General features: G+C 48.1%; 1 protein-coding gene across 1 annotated transcript in view; it reads left to right on the forward strand.

Annotated features, from left to right (window-relative positions):
- The first annotated feature begins 4,689 nt into the window (after positions 1–4,689).
- LOC137374287 (lysosome membrane protein 2-like) overlaps positions 4,690–17,465 on the forward strand; it is a 142,686-nt gene continuing 129,910 nt past the window's right edge. The window contains exon 1 of the mRNA XM_068040093.1: positions 4,690–5,022. Within this exon, the coding sequence (XP_067896194.1) occupies positions 4,900–5,022 (123 nt within the window). The 5' untranslated portion in view covers positions 4,690–4,899. The remainder of the gene's footprint in view (positions 5,023–17,465) is intronic.

Consider the following 17,465-nt stretch of genomic DNA (forward strand, 5'->3'; position numbering starts at 1 on the left):
CTGTACCCTCTCCAAAGCCTCCACGTCCTTCTGGTAGTGTGGCGACCAGAATTACGCGCAATATTCTAAGTGTGACCTAACTAAAGTTCTGTACAGCTGCAGCATGACTTTCCAATTTTTATACTCTATGCCCCGACCGATGAAGGCAAGCATGCCGTATGCCTTCTTGACAACCTTATCCACCTGTGTTGCCACTTTCAGTGACCTGTGGACCTGTACGCCCAGATCTCTCTGCCTGTCAATACTCCTAAGGGTTCTGCCATTTACTGTATACTTCCCACCTGTATTGGATCTTCCAAAATGCATTACCTCACATTTGTCTGGATTAAACTCCATCTGCCATTTCTCCGCCCAAGTCTCCAACCGATCTATATCCTGCTGTATCCTCTGACATTCCTCATCACTGTCCGCAACACCACCAACCTTTGTGTCATCCGCAAACTTACTAATCAGACCAGCTACATTTTCCTCCAAATCATTTATATATACGACAAACAGCAAAGGTCCCAGCACTGATCCCTGCGGAACACCACTAGTCACATCCCTCCATTCAGAAAAGCCCCTTCCACTGCTACCCTCTGTCTTCTATGACAGAGCCAGTTCTGTATCCATCTTGCCAGCTCACCTCTGATCCCGTGTGACTTCACCTTTTGTACCAGTCTGCCATGAGGGACCTTGTCAAAGGCTTTACTGAAGTCCATATAGACAACATCCACCACCCTTCCCTCATCAATCATCTTCGTCACTTCCTCAAAAAACTCAGTCAAATTAGTGAGACACAACCTCCCCTTCACAAAACCATGCTGCCTCTCGCTAATAAGTTCATTTGTTTCCAAATGGGAGTAAATCCTGTCCCGAAGAATCCTCTCTAATAATTTCCCTACCACTGACGTAAGGCTCACCGGCCTATAATTTCCTGGATTATCCTTGCTACCCTTCTTAAACAAAGGAACAACATTGGCTATTCTCCAGTCCTCTGGGATCTCACCTGTAGCCAATGAGGATGCAAAGATTTCTGTCAAGGCCCCAGCAATTTCTTCCCTTGCCTCCCTCAGTATTCTGGGGTAGATCCCATCAGGTCTTGGGGACTTATCTGCCTTAATGCTTTGCAAGACACCCAACACCTCCTCCTTTTTGATAATGAGATGACTGAGACTATCTACACTCCCTTCCCTAGGCTCATCATCCACCAAGTCCATCTCTTTGGTGAATACTGATGCAAAGTACTCATTTAGTACCTTGCCCATTTCCTCTGGCTCCACACATAGATTCCCTTCTCTGTCCTTGAGTGGGCCAACCCTTTCCCTAGTTACCCTCTTGCTCTTTATATACATATAAAAAGCCTTGGGATTTTCCTTAATCCTGCTTGCCAATGACTTTTCATGACCCCTTTTCGCCCTCCTGACTCCTTGCTTAAGTTCCTTCCTACTGTCTTTATATTCCTCAAGGGATTCGTTTGTTCCTAGCCTTCCAGCCCTTACGAATGCTTCCTTTTTCTTTTTGACTAGGCTCACAATATCCTGCGTTATCCAAAGTTCCTGAAACTTGCCAAACTTATCCTTCTTCCTCACAGGAACATGCTGGTCCTGGATTCTAATCAACTGACGTTTGAAAGACTCCCACATGTCAGATGTTGATTTACCCTCAAACAGCCGCCCCCAATCTAAATTCTTCAGTTCCTGCCTACTATTGTTATAATTCGCAGAATAAGTCTGGAATAAGTTTGAATCAACAATTCTATTTAGAGAGTGTTACTCCCATCCCGGTTCATCCTGTTCGGTCATCACAGAAAGATGATGATCTATCTAAAGCAGAGATTGAGCGATTGCAAAGCTTGATTGGTCAATTAAACTGGTTGTGCACTCACACTCGACCTGATGCTAGTTTTGATGTGCTGGATTTAATTACTACGACAAAACACCCAAACGTCGAGAATGTTTCAAAAACATTAAAAGAATTAAATCTGGAGAAATGTATACTGAAGTTCCCATTCTTTGGTAACCCAAAGAATATGAAACTAGTAATTTTCAGTGATGCTTCACATGCTAATCTTCCTGATGGGTATTCGAGTGCAGCTGGCTTCATCATATTTCTGATGGGTGAAAATGGGAAATGTTGTCTTTTAGCTTGGGAAGCTAAGAAAATTAAAAGGGTCATTAAAAGTACTTTAGCTGCAGAAACACTGGGTCGTGTGGAGGCAGTGGATCTGGGGTTCTATTTGTTAAATATTTTAGGTGAGATCTTACAAGTAGCATACTGAAGATAGAATACCCATTGAATGTTATGTATATAATTGTTCCTTGTGGGATAATGTACATACTACAAAAAGTGAGAGTGAAAAAAAATTATGGATTGACCTTGCTGGATTGAAACAAATGCTGGAGAGAAAGGATTTAAAATTAAATGGCAAGTCATCAACTATCTGATTGTTCTATGAAAAGAAATGCTTGTACAGAGAAATTGTTAGGGGCTCTGGAGAAAGAGCTTTGTACGAAATATGGAACTTATTTTGATTTGTTTTGAAATGTTTGTGCATGTTAAACTCTAAGTTTTATTTAAAGAAAAAGAAGAGTCTCTGTTAATTGTGTTTAATCATATGCAGGTGGAGGGTGTTAATTAGATTCTTACTTGAGTATGTATAAGGAGACACTGACTGAAACTGGGTGAAGGTTTGAGTGAGGAGTGTCTGTTTGTAACATTTTTACTTTATAAAATATTGCAAGACTAAGAAAAGATTGGCTGCAGCAAAGTCCTTCAACAAAAGCTTTCTGGAGTGTAACAAGAGTGACCCCTCATTTTGGAGGTGGTATTTATTGAGAGTGACCCCTTGGTTGGAGGTGGTATTTACTGAGAGGGTCCCCTCGGTTGGAGGTGGTATTTACTGAGAGGGACCCCTCGGTTGGAGGTGGTATTTACTGAGAGGGACCCCTCGGTTGGAGGTGGTATTTACTGAGAGGGACCCCTCGTTTGGAGGTGGTATTTACTGAGAGGGACCCCTCGGTTGGAGGTGGTATTTACTGAGAGGGACCCCTCGGTTGGAGGTGGTATTTACTGAGAGGGACCCCTCGGTTGGAGGTGGTATTTACTGAGAGGGACCCCTCGGTTGGAGGTGGTATTTACTGAGAGGGACCCCTCGTTCGGAGGTGGTATTTACTGAGAGGGATCCCTCGTTCGGAGGTGGTATTTACTGAGAGGGACCCCTCGGTTGGAGGTGGTATTTACTGAGAGGGACCCCTCGGTTGGAGGTGGTATTTACTGAGAGGGACCCCTCGTTCGGAGGTGGTATTTACTGAGAGGGACCCCTCGGTTGGAGGTGGTATTTACTGAGAGGGACCCCTCGTTCGGAGGTGGTATTTACTGAGAGGGATTCCTCGTTCGGAGGTGGTATTTACTGAGAGGGACCCCTCGGTTGGAGGTGGTATTTACTGAGAGGGACCCCTCGGTTGGAGGTGGTATTTACTGAGAGGGACCCCTCGTTCGGAGGTGGTATTTACTGAGAGGGACCCCTCGTTCGGAGGTGGTATTTACTGAGAGGGACCCCTCGGTTGGAGGTGGTATTTACTGAGAGGGATCCCTCGTTCGGAGGTGGTATTTACTGAGAGGGACCCCTCGGTTGGAGGTGGTATTTACTGAGAGGGATTCCTCGTTTGGAGGTGGTATTTACTGAGAGGGACCCCTCGGTTGGAGGTGGTATTTACTGAGAGGGATCCCTCGTTCGGAGGTGGTATTTACTGAGAGGGACCCCTCGTTTGGAGGTGGTATTTACTGAGAGGGACCCCTTGGTTGGAGGTGGTATTTACTGAGAGGGATCCCTCGTTCGGAGGTGGTATTTACTGAGAGGGATCCCTCGTTCGGAGGTGGTATTTACTGAGAGGGACCCCTCGTTCGGAGGTGGTATTTACTGAGAGGGACCCCTCGTTCGGAGGTGGTATTTACTGAGAGGGACCCCTCGTTTGGAGGTGGTATTTACTGAGAGGGACCCCTCGTTTGGAGGTGGTATTTACTGAGAGGGACCCCTTGGTTGGAGGTGGTATTTACTGAGAGGGATCCCTCGTTCGGAGGTGGTATTTACTGAGAGGGATCCCTCGTTCGGAGGTGGTATTTACTGAGAGGGACCCCTCGTTCGGAGGTGGTATTTACTGAGAGGGACCCCTCGTTCGGAGGTGGTATTTACTGAAGGGACCCCTTGGTTGGAGGTGGTATTTACTGAGAGGGATCCCTCGTTCGGTGGTGGTATTTTCTCCTCTGTCTTGGGGTCCGTGCATCATTCCTGATAAGGGAGAGATTGTATGATGGTTCTCATCATTGGCCAGTGCCATATGTCCAAGATATTAGGAGTGAATGTAGAGCTGCCTGCTAATTAATGTCTCTCTGTCTCCATGTTGTTCGGGACCTGCTTGTTGCCTGACTCTAGAGAAATGGCGTTCCCCTTGTGTGACATGTCACTTAGGCACGGCTTGTTGGGACTCCAGATATTGTGATGTTCCCCTGAAATTTTCCATTTACATTGTATGGATGAATGGAAATGGATTGAAACGTCTTTTATATTAAAGAAAGTTGGTGTATACTCTGAAAGCTGAAAAAGCCTTTCCAAATATTTATGTAATCAGGGAATTTGTCCTCTTTTGTGATTGGTTGCATGGTGTCCTTCCTGTGTTGAATCTGTCTGCATAGACAGATAGACCTTTGCTCAGTCCAGTGACATCTAGGCGGCCAGCAGACGACGGCTTTATGAAGAAGCAATTTGTGTTGAATATAATCACAAGTTTCAGAAGTGTCAGTGGATGAAATTGTGACCCTGTCGCGAGGAAGGAGTTGAATGTATCAGAAAAGTTAGTCAGCAGAGACATCTCCATAGGTTCCTTTTGTCTTTTTTTATTTTTTCTCTTTGGGACTATTATGACTCGCCTCAGAAACAAAGCTGCTCTGACAGGAGGGATTGCTTTGTGCTGCTTCATTATATTTCTGGTGTTAATTGTTAAAGACGTTTTTAAAAACCTAGTGGAAGACCAGATCAAAGAGGTAAGAAACAGCAGAGCTGTGTAACTTGAGCACTGTGCAGAGACCTATTGTTTATGTTTATGATGTTTTATGTATTTATGCAAAGATAATTTACACAGTGTGGTATAAAATTGGCAAAACACTTAACAGCATTAGCCTTTCAGTCTAACCTTGGCTTCCTTGAATTCATTCAGCAAATGGTAACACAAATGGAGAGAGATGAGTACCTGGTGAAAACGTCTATTGTTTGTCCTGCAAGCTGTGTGGAGAGAGATGGACGTGAGATGGGAAAATGATGGTCCGGTATCAATAAACCCTGCATGCCACCTCCTCCAGTGTTGCCTGTAGCCATGGCCATGATTCCCCTGCCTGCAATGGCCAACACATTATCTTCATGGAGTGGGGACAGGGTTCGAGTGTTGGTGGGGCTTTTCCAGTCCCTGTCTGCTGCCTCATGTTGTGTGTGACCGCCTCCTGCAAGAAAGAAGCTGTTTAGAGAATGTGAATGTTGTTGTAGAATAGTGCAGAAGTTGTTTTATAGTTAGGAGCAGTGTAGAAGAGGTGTGGGAAAGTGAGAGTTGAAACAATGCTGAGAGTACATGGTATGGAATGTGTAGGAGAGTAAGTAATGCCACAGTGATTGCAGGAGAGTAATGGGTAACAGGGGACTGGAATATTGAGTCATGAGACTGTAGGTGGTGGCGGTATGAACAGACGGTAATTGATGAGAGCTCGGATTCTTACCTAGACAACTCTGGTGAGGTCATTGAACTATTTTGCTGCATTGTAACCAAGTTCTGGGAGCTAAGCTCTGCATTTGCACTGGCGGTGGAGGTGTTGCCCAGAGGGCAAGGCATCAGGATCTCCCTCCACCAGTCCACCGCCTGGTTAGTCCCTCTATAGATGCAGACTCCATCTACAGATCTTAGTCTAGAAATTTGACCACATAGTGCCCAATTTCTGAGAACTAAATGGCCTTCTAAGCCTCCAGTATGATGGGCAGGAAGCACATGCCCATTACAAGTTAGAGGGACACTGCCCGCCATATTAGTATTGGCAGTGGGTGCCATTTTGGGTGCAGCTAAGATCCAAGATACACTCAACCCACTGTTTTGGGAAATGCTAATCGATGGGGAGAGATGAACCACTGCACCCAATCCTGAAAGGACCCTCATGTCCTGTGTTCATTGTTTATAGTTTGCTCACTGCTCTGATTTCTCACACTGGACTAAAAATTAAATTGCTCCCATTTTTGGGCATGGGGTGGGTGACTATTCACTATTGCCCCAAGCCTAATCTTGTTGAGGCAGGCAGCATGCACACTTTCAGGACTGAATTTTATACTCCTGCTAAAGGCAGGATTGTTGGAATGGGGGAGCGGGGGGGTGGGGGCAGAGAATCCCTGTGGAGCCGTCCACCATGGAACCCGGCACTGTAATGCTCTTTTCCGACTTTGTCGGAGGCGGGGAAGTATCATGGCAGCATTGACACTCTGACGCGACAGGGTCGTTATTTAAATCTTTTACATACTGATTTAAATGCAGTTGAATGTCATTCACTGCGATCGAGCAAAGTGTTCTCAATTTTGTGTTTGACATGCTGCACTTGTAATATCAGAGTTTGAAAGGGTTAATATTTGAGACAGGGTAAGGAATACCTCCCACCATGATGATGTAAGAGATCACACGTGAGGGGGACTGGAGGGAGATGCAGCATGGCTTCAGAGGAGTCACACAGACTTGAGTAAAGCTGTATATAGTTAGAATGTGATAAAAGAGTTAATGTTCAAATTACTGAAGACTCGGTAATCTCTCCTAGCTAGACTAACCAAATATACAAATGGTGAACAGCAGTGGTTCTTACCATACAACACCCAGAAGAATTTGAGAAATTCTTTAAAGAAAGCTGACCTGGAAAAAAACCCATCAGAACTGCAGGAGAGGCTGTGAAAAGCTCCAGAGCTGCTCCATGAATGAAGGACACATGGAGAGTCCGGGAATCGGCTTGTAGAGGCATTCAGGCTGCACCACAGAGGTGGGCAGTTTGTGGGGGAAAAAATTCCGGTCCAGCAATTGCAGGCTTCGAGTTAGAGAACCAAGCAACAGTCAGAGATCTGGTGAGCGACCCTGAAAGAGGGTAAAAATTTGTTCCTAACGACATTAGCCAGACAGTATCAGGAAACCAAAGATCCTTAGTGAGGGCGGATCCGAGGTCAGCGCCATTATATGTGGTGACCACGAGGCAGATAAAAGAAAGAGGCTGCAAATACTCAACTCCCTAAGTGAAGAGAGTAAAAAGAGTATAAAGAAAAAATGCTGCAAAACTACATTTGAAGAAAGAAATAGAGTCTAGCAGCAAGAATTCACAGGGAGAAATGGTGATCATAGCGGGAGTAAGTGCAAGGCTGAAAAGCACGGGAAACCTCCGATACCGGAGGGAAAATTTTAAAACAAAAAGTAAACCAAATAGAAAGCCATGGATCTTAAATTCACAATACAAAGAGATTTGGACACATTGGAAGGACCAATGGTGAAAAAAGATTTTTGAGATATAAAATTGCTTCCGAATTAGATAGCCAGTCTGAAGCCGAGCAAGTTAACACATTGCTGTATTCCATTGGAGCAATAGCAGACTATGTTATTGCAAGACAAGGCATTAATGAGACATCAGACAAATTTGAAGTTTGAAAAGCCTTTGATAGTTATTCTAACCTGCGGAGTAATAAGCTTCTGGAAAGAACAAAATTTAACAGAAAGGTCCAGAAACCAGGTGAAACAGTTTTTGCTTTTATTAATGACCTTTACAGACTAGCTGAAGAATGTGAATATGGAGACATAAAAGCAGAATTAATAAGAGGCTGCTTTGTTGTAGGTCTTGCTGATGAAAACCTTTCAGATTTATTGCAGTCAAAGGAAGACCTCATCCTAGACAAAACAATACAGCTGGTGAGAGAAGCAGAAGTCCAGAAGAAAAACCGAGCAATCCTGAGAGTTGAAGAAAGACCTTCATTTAGGAAACCTCTAGTGACCGTACAGTTCCTTAACCACAGGGCTGTAAAAGAGGCACAAAAAAAGAATATACACTGGTGGGGGGGGGGGGTGGGTGTCAGTGCAAGACACCATGAAACCCTGTCAACACTGTGGTGACACAAATACCCACAGGCACGAACAGTGTCCTGCAAACAAAGCAGAATGCTTCCACTAAGAAAATAGGGCATTTTGGGAAGATGTGCCAAAGTAAAATAAAAGCAAAATACTGCAGATGCTGGAAATCTGAAATAAAAACAAGAAATGCTGGAAATATTCAGCAAGTCTGGCAGCAACTGTGGAGAGAGAAGCAGAGTTAACGTTTCAGGTCAGTGACCCTTCATCAGAGCTGCTGAGTATTTCCAGCATTTCTTGTTTTTATGTGCCAAAGTAAAATCTCTACTCCCACAGGTTTGAAAGAAAAAGTCTTATGATATAGAATTGTTAATGAAGTTGAACAATCTCCATCAGGAGAGAAATCAAAAACCTTCCTTCGTGAGATCAGTGATCCTAATCAGACATTTTGATCTGCAGATATATATGTCAATAGACATATCACTAATTTTAAACTAGACACTGGAGCAAGTGTAAAGGTTTTATCAGACAATGAACTGTGGTTATCAATGCATTATCTGCACCCAACAGAAACTCAGTTACACGGTCCAGGAGGGATTGAACTGAAAGTCAAGGGAAAGCTACAGGCAACACTCCAGTACAGGGGAAAGCAGATATTAGAAATACTGTGTTGTAAAGGAATCGGGAATTTTCTCTTTTAAGCAGAAGAGCTTGTATAGAACTTCATCTTCTAAGAAAAGTGGAAGAAGTTAAGCAACAAGAATCCAGGCGTCCCTTCCAAAAGGATTTTCCAAAATTATTCACTGGTCTGGGAGACTGAAGACCGCATACAGCATTACTTTGCGAAAAGATGCTAAACCAGTTTGTCTCTTCATGCCTTGGAAGATGGCACACCTACTAATGAAGCAAGTCCAACATCAGTTAGAAGAGATGACCAGGATGGGAGCCATTACTGAACCTACAGAGTGGTGTTCGGGAATGGTTCCCATTCCTAAACCTAACAGTGTTCTTCGCATTTGTGTAGACTTAATAAGGCTGTGGCAAGAGAAGTTCATCTTCTCATCTTCATTATGCGGCACAGTGGCGCAGTGGTTAGCACCGCTGCCTCACAGCTCCAGCGACCCGGGTTCGATTCCGGGTACTGCCTGTGTGGAGTTTGCAAGTTCTCCCTGTGTCTGCGTGGGTTTCCTCCGGGTGCTCCGGTTTCCTCCCACAAGCCAAAAGACTTGCAGGTTGATAGGTAAATTGGCCATTATAAATTGCCCCTAGTATAGGTAGGTGGTAGGGAAATATAGGGACAGGTGGGGATGTGGTAGGAATATGGGATTAGTGTAGGATTAGTATAAATGGGTGGTTGATGGTCGGCACAGACTCGATGGGCCGAAGGGCCTGTTTCAGTGCTGTATCTCTAAACAATAAACAAAATAAACAAACATAATGTCCTCCATAGATGAAAGCTTGGCAAAGTTATCCAAAAGTACCATGTTCACAAAGCTTGACACAAATAGTGGCTTTTTGCAAGTTCCATTGGACAAGACGTCAAGGTTATTGACAACTTTCATTAGCCCATTCAGAAGATTTTGTTTTAACAGTTTACCATTCGGTATAACATCAGCACCAGAAATATTCCAAAGCACTTGGCAAACATTCTACAGGGCCTTAAAGGTGTAATAGGCAATATGGACGACATCTTAGTTCATCATGAATCCATCAAAGAAAATGACCTGAGGGTTAGAATGGTTTTGAATTGTGTACAAGAAGGTGGCCTGACACTTAATGAAAAGTGTGAATTCTCAAAATCATCTTTGCTTTTTAGGACACATTGTCAGTAGCAACGGCATAATAGCAGACCCGCAAAGTACGAGAGCCATTAGTGAATTCACACTTCCTACTTTTGCCCAAGATCTCCTTAGAATGGTTAATCAGTTGGCACAAGTTACCCAATCTAGCGCAAGCACAAAAACATTACGATAACTATTAAGGAAAGCTCGAGCATGGTGTTGGATGCATGTCATCAGCAGGCATTTCAAAGGATCAAGGAGATGCTGATTTCACCAGATATCTTTAACACATTATAACCCCTGCCAACCTTAATTGCAGCAGACGCCTGGGATACAGGGATAGGGGCAGTCCTTTTCCAAGAACAGCCAAATGGAAGTTGAAGACCAGTTTATTATGCATTACGAGCATTGTCTGACACTGAGACGATGTATGCCGCCATAAAGAAGATTTCGCAGTCACGTGGGCTTGTGAGAAGTTCTCAGATTATATTATCGGTTTAAAGATTGTTATTGAGACAGACCACAAAGCCCTAGTTTCCTTACTTGATGAAAAGGAACTCGCTAGAATGCCTCTGCAAATCCAGAGCTTCCAGTTGAAGCTAATGAGATTCATGTATGAAACGGTGCACGCACAGGGCAAGCTGCAAATGACAGCAGATGCATTATCCAGAGCTACTGTCGAACATCCTACACAACAGGATGTTAATTTTATTAATGAGGTTGAGTCATATTCTCAGTTCACTGCATCACAATGACTGGCAAGTTCGAAAAAGCTCTGAGAAATTAATCATGCTCAGATGCAAGATGAGGAATGCATCTAAAGTCACCAATATTGCACACAAGACTGGTCACAGCAGTGTCCCAGTGGTAAGAGGATGAAAATCTCCTTCAAACACAGAAGATACTTTACTATTATGGATGATTTACTGGTATCTGATTGGGGGTTGATGATTCCAGACTCACTCTGGGTAGACATCTTAGAGAAAATACATCAGGGTCAAATGGATACAACGAAATGTAGAGCACGGGCTCAGGCCTCCGTGTGGTGGCCAGGAATATCGAGAGGTAAAGAAGAAATGATTTCTAATTGTAGAAGGAACCCCCTTATCTCGATCCAATTTCCAACAAGACTGTGGGAATGTCTGGGGATGGATCACAGAACTGTTACAGTGCAGAAGGAGGCCATTCGACCCATCATGTTCACACCAGCTCTTTGAAAGAGCAACTCTCTCTGTTCCCTTCCCTGCCTTCTCCGCATAACCCTGGATCTATTCATGTTTAATGGAAAATCCTACCTGATTGTCATTGACTTCGATCCACTTTGAAAAATAGTCAAACATTTTGTACACAACGATAACTGAGACAGTCATTCGAGCTTTATCAGAGATCTTTGCAACACATGGTATACCTGACCAGATAGTTTGTGATAATAGTCCACAATTTGCTAACGATGACTTCACGCACTTTGCAGAAAACTGTGGATTTGTACATCTTACAAGTTCCTCTAGATATCCTCAACCTAATGGAGAAGCTGAAAGAGGAGTCAGTACTATTAAAGCACTGTTAAAGAAGAATGACATTTTCAAACAGCACTCCTGAAGTTTAGACCTACTCCATTTCAATCTGGATTAGCACCATCAGAACTGTTGATGGGAAGGAAGCTTCGAACACAACTTCCCATCCTACCTAAAAATTACTTCCAGGGCTAGAAGTCCAGAATTATCAGAGAGTTCAAGACAGAGAAAAGTCTTATTGAAAATCACAAACCTCTAACTATAACTGGAGTTATTGTACAGGAACCTACCCAAGTTAATGGAAGGAGAAAAGGTATGGGTATGAGACCAAGGCAGAGAAGGAGTAATCGTCCAGAGAGATGACAATCAACAGAGATCTTATTTAGTACAAACTTCAGAAGATACTAGAAGAAACAGGAAGAATCTTATTTCTATGCATCAAAGACATCAGTCAGTCAGATATTTGGACGAATCAGTTGTTGAACCAGAGATTCAGAAAGCACCAGATACTACAAACCTCAATGAAGGCTGTCCAAGTCAAGAAACAAGAGTTCAGAGAAAGAATACTGATCTCCGAGTCTGACAACAACACGATCAGGGAGAGTTGTGAAGCCTCCTGACAGATTGAATCTGTGATGTCAGAGACTTGGGGGAGATGTAATGTAAGGGTTTGAAAAGGTTAATGTGTGAGACAGTGTGAGAAATACCTCCCACCATGATAATGTAAGATATCATATGTGAGAGACTCGAGGGAGATGCAGCATGGCTTCAGAGAACACAGGCTTGAGAAAAGCTGTGTATAGTTAGAATGTAATATAAGAGTTAATGTTCAAATTACTGAAGACTAATCAACATACAAACAGTGGCAGCAGACTAACCAAACATACAACAGCAATACCCTAACTTCAGTTTCACAACTTTCAAAATCTGGCACCACCGAGGCGAGAGTCTGTGAGGGGATTGTGTGTGAGGGAGGGGGGAATCGCTGCGAGGGGATTGTGTGTGAATGGGGGGGATCTCGGCGAGGGGATTGTGTGTGAGGGGGGGGGAATCGCTGCGAGGGGATTGTGTGTGAAGGGGGGGGATCTCGGCGAGGGGATTGTGTGTGAAGGGGGGGGGAATCGCTGCGAGGGGATTGTGTGTGAGGGGGGGGATCTCGACGAGGGGATTGTGTGTGAAGGGGGGGGGGGATCTATGTGAGCGGATTGTGTGTGAGGGGGGGAATATCTGCGAGGGGATTGTGTGTAAGGGGGGGTGATCTCTGTGAGCAGATTGTGTGTGAGGGGGGGAATATCTGCGAGGGGATTGTGTGTGAGGGGGGGTGATCTCTGTGAGGGGATTGTGTGTGAGGGGGGGAATATCTGCGAGGGGATTGTGTGTGAGGGGGGGGGATCTCTGCGAGGGGATTGTGTGTGAGGGGGGGATCTCGGCGAGGGGATTGTGTGTGAGGGGGGGAATATCTGCGAGGGGATTGTGTGTGAGGGGGGGGATCTCTGTGAGGGGATTGTGTGTAAGGGGGGGGGCGGTGAACCCTGTGAGGGGATTGTGTGTGAGGGGGGGAATATCTGTGAGGGGATTGTGTGTGAGGGGGTGTGATCTCTGTGAGGGGATTGTGTGTGAGGGGGGAAATATCTGCGAGGGGATTGTGTGTGAGGGGGGTGATCTCTGCGAGGGGATTGTGTGTAAGGGGGGGGTGAACCCTGTGAGGGGATTGTGTGTGAGGGGGGGAATATCTGTGAGGGGATTGTGTGTGAGGGGGGGTGATCTCTGTGAGGGGATTGTGTGTGAGGGGGGGTGATCTCTGTGAGGGGATTGTGTGTGAGGGGGGGATCTCTGCGAGGGGATAGTGTGTGAGGGGGAGGATCTCTGCGAGGGGATTGTGTGTGAGGGGGGGATCTCGGCGAGGGGATTGTGTGTGAGGGGGGGAATATCTGCGAGGGGATTGTGTGTGAGGGGGGGGATCTCTGTGAGGGGATTGTGTGTAAGGGGGGGGGCGGTGAACCCTGTGAGGGGATTGTGTGTGAGGGGGGGAATATCTGTGAGGGGATTGTGTGTGAGGGGGTGTGATCTCTGTGAGGGGATTGTGTGTGAGGGGGGAAATATCTGCGAGGGGATTGTGTGTGAGGGGGGTGATCTCTGCGAGGGGATTGTGTGTAAGGGGGGGGGTGAACCCTGTGAGGGGATTGTGTGTGAGGGGGGGAATATCTGTGAGGGGATTGTGTGTGAGGGGGGGTGATCTCTGTGAGGGGATTGTGTGTGAGGGGGGGTGATCTCTGTGAGGGGATTGTGTGTGAAAGGGGGTATCTCTGCAAGGGGATTGTGTGTGAAAGGGGGGGATATCTGATTGGGGATTGTGTGTGGGGGGGGATCTCTGGGAGGGGAATGTGTGAGCGGGGGGATCTCTATGAGGGGAGTGTGTGTGAAAGGGGGGATCTCTGAGAGGGGATTGTGCGTGAGGGGGGGGGATCTCTGTGAGAGAATTGTGTGTGTGAGAGGGGGGGATCTCTCTGAGGGGATTGTGTGTGAAGGGGGGGGATCTCTGTGAGGTGATTGTGTGTGTGAGAGGGGGGATCTCTGTGAGGGGATTGTGTGTGAAGGGGAGGGGATCTCTGTGAGGGGATTGTGTGTGAAGGGGGGGATCTCTGCGAGGGGATTGTGTGTGAAGGGGAGGGGATCTCTGCGAGGGGATTGTGTGTGAGGGGGGGATCTCTGCGAGGGGATTGTATGTGTAGGGGAGGGGACCTCTGTGAGGGGATTGTGTGTGGGGGGGGTCTCTGCGAGGGGATTGTATGTGAGGGGGGGGGCAAGCGAGGGGATTGTGTGTGAAGGGGAGGGGATTTCTGCGAGGGGATTGTGTGTGAAGGGGGGGGATTTCTGCGAGGGGATTGTGTGTGAAGGGGGGGGATTTCTGCGAGGGGATTGTGTGTGAAGGGGGGGGATTTCTGCGAGGGGATTGTGTGTGTGGGGAGGGATCTCTGTGAGGGGATTGACTGTGAAGGGGGGGATCTCTGCGAGGGGATTGTGTGTGAGGGGGGGATCTTTGTTGTGGGATCGTGTGTGAGGGGGGGGGATCTCTACGAGGGGATTGTGTGTGAGGGGGGGGATCTCTGTGAGGGGATTGAGTGTGAAGGGGGTATCTCTGCGAGGGGATAGTGTGTGAGGGGGGATCTCTGCGAGGTATTGCGTGTGAAGGGGGGGTGATCTCAGCGAGGGGATTGTGTGTGAAGGGGGGGATCTCTGCGAGGGGATTGTGTGTGGGGGGGGGATCTCTGGGAGGGGAATGTGTGAGCGGGGGGATCTCTATGAGGGGAGTGTGTGTGAAAGGGGGGATCTCTGTGAGGGGATTGTGCGTGAGGGGGGGGGATCTCTGCGAGGGGAATGTGTGAGCGGGGGGATCTCTCTGAGGGGATTGTGTGTGAAGGGGGGGGATGTCTGTGAGGTGATTGTGTGTGGGGGGTGGAATCTGTGAGGGGATTGTGTGTCAAGGGGGGGATCTCTGCGAGGGGAATGTGTGTGGGGGGGGATCTCTGGCAGAGGATTGTGTGTGAAGGGGGCAATCTCTGTGAGTGGATTGTGTGTGAGGGGGGGATCTCTGTGAGGGGATTGTGGGGGGGGGGGATCTCTGCGAGGGGATTGTGGGTGGGGGATCTCTGTGAGGGAATTGTGTGTGGGGGGGGATCTCTGTGAGGGGATTGTGGGGGGGTGGATCTCTGTGAGGGGATTGTGTGTGGGGGGGGATGTCTGCGAGGGGATTGTGTGTGAAGGAGGGGAATCTCTGCAAGGGGATTGTGTGTGTGGTGGGGTCTCTGTGAGGGGATTGTGTGTTAAGGGGGGGGATCTCTGCGAGGGGATTGTGTGCGAGGGGGGGGGATCTCTGCGAGTGGATTGTGTGCGAGGGGGGGGGATCTCTGCGAGGGGATTGTGTGTGAAATGGGGGATCGCAGTGAGGGGATTGTGTGGGAGGGGGTGATCTCTTTGAATGGATTGTGTGTGAAGGGGGGGATCTCTGTGAGAGAATTCTGTGTGAAGGGGGGATCTCTGCGAGGGGATTGTGTGTGAAGGGGGGAGATCTCTGCGAGGGGATTGTGTGTGGGGGGGGATCTCTGTGAGGGGATTGTGTGTGAAGGGGGGATCTCTGCGAGGGGATTGTTTGTGAGGGTGGGGGATGTCAGTGAGGGGATTGTGTGTTGGGGGGGGATCTCAGTGAACGGACAGTGTGTGAAGGGGGGATCTCTGCGAGGGGATTGTGTGTGTTGGGGGGATCTCTGCGAGGGGATTGTGTGTGAACGGAGGGATCTCTGCGAGGGGAGTGTGTGTGAAGGGGGGATCTCTGCAAGGGGATTGTGTGTGAGGCGGGGGGATCTCTGTGAGGGATTGTGTGTGAAGGGGGTGATCTCTGTGAGGGGATTGTGTGTGAAGGGTGGGGATCTCTGTGAGGGGATTGTGTGTGAAGGGGGTGATCTCTGTGAGGGGATTGTGTGTGAAGGGTGGGGATCTCTGTGAGGAGATTGTGTGTGAGTGGGGGATCTCTGTGAGGGGATTGTGTGTGAGGGGGGGATCTCTGTGAGGGCATTGTGTGTGAAGGGGGTGATCTCTGTGACGGGATTGTGTGTGAAGGGTGGGGATCTCTGTGAGGGGATTGTGTGTGAAGGGGGGTATCTCTGCAAGGGGATTGTATGTGAAGGGGGTGGGATCTCTGCGAGGGGATTGTGTGTGTGGGGGGATCTCTGCGAGGGGATTGTGTGTGAAGGGGGGTATATCTGCAAGGGGATTGTATGTGAAGGGGGTGGGATCTCTGCGAGGGTATTGTGTGTGAAGGGGGGGATTTCTGCAAGGGGATTTTGTGTGAAGGGGGGGGATCTCTGAGAGGGGATTGTGTGTGGGTGGGGGTTCTATGTGAGGGGATTGAGTGTGAAGGGAGGGATCTCTGCGAGGGGATTGTGTGTGAAGGGCGGGGATCTCTGTGAGGGGAGTGTGTGTGAAAGGGGGATCTCTGTGAGGGGATTGTGCGTGAGGGGGGGGGATCTCTGTGAGGTGATTGTGTCTGAGGGGGGGGGAATCTCTGTGAGGGGATTGTGTGTGAAGGGGAGGGGATCTCTGTGAGGGGATTGTGTGTGAAGGGGGGGTTCTCTGCGAGGGGATTGTGTGTGAAGGGGAGGGGATCTCTGCGAGGGGATTGTGTGTGAGGGGGGGATCTCTGCGAGGGGATTGTGTGTGAAGGGGAGGGGACCTCTGTGAGGGGATTGTGTGTGGGGGGGGGGGTCTGTGAGGGGATTGAATATGAAGGGGGGGAGATCTCTGCGAGGGGATTGTATGTGAGGGGGGGGGGCATGCGAGGGGATTGTGTGTGAAGGGGAGGGGATTTCTGCGAGGGGATTGTGTGTGAAGGGGCGGGATCTCTGCGAGGGGATTGTGTGTGAAGGGGCGGGATCTCTGCGAGGGGATTGTGTGTGAAGGGGGGGATTTCTGCGAGAGGATTGTGTGTGAGGGGACGGATCTCTGTGAGGGGATTGACTGTGAAGGGGGGGATCTCTGCGAGGGGATTGTGTGTGGGGGGGGGATCTCTGTTTTGGGATCGTGTGTGAGGGGGGGATCTCTGCGAGGGGATTGTGTGTGAAAGAGGGGGATCTCTGCGAGAGGATTGTGTGTGAAAGGGGGGGGATCTTTGCGTGGGGATTGTTTTTGAGGGGGGGGATCTCTGTGAGGGGATTGTGTGTGAGGGGGGGATCTCTGCGAGGGGATTGTTTGTGAAGGGGGGGATCTCTGCGAGGGGATAGTGTGTGAGGGGGGGGATCTCTGCGAGGTATTGCGTGTGAAGGGGGGGTGATCTCAGCGAGGGGATTGTGTGTGAGGGGGGGGGGATCTCTGCGAGGTATTGTGTGTGAAGTGGGGGTGATCTCTGCAAGGGGATTGTGTGTGAATGGGGGGGGGGATCTCTGCGAGTGGATTGTATGTGAAAGGGGGGATCTCTGCGAGGGGATTGTGTGTGGGGGGGGGATCACTGGGAGGGGAATGTGTGAGCGGGGGGATCTCTATGAGGGGATTGTGCGTGAGGGGGGGGATCTCTG

Source organism: Heterodontus francisci, chromosome 10 (assembly GCF_036365525.1).
Source record: "Heterodontus francisci isolate sHetFra1 chromosome 10, sHetFra1.hap1, whole genome shotgun sequence".
Lineage (NCBI taxonomy): Eukaryota > Metazoa > Chordata > Chondrichthyes > Heterodontiformes > Heterodontidae > Heterodontus > Heterodontus francisci.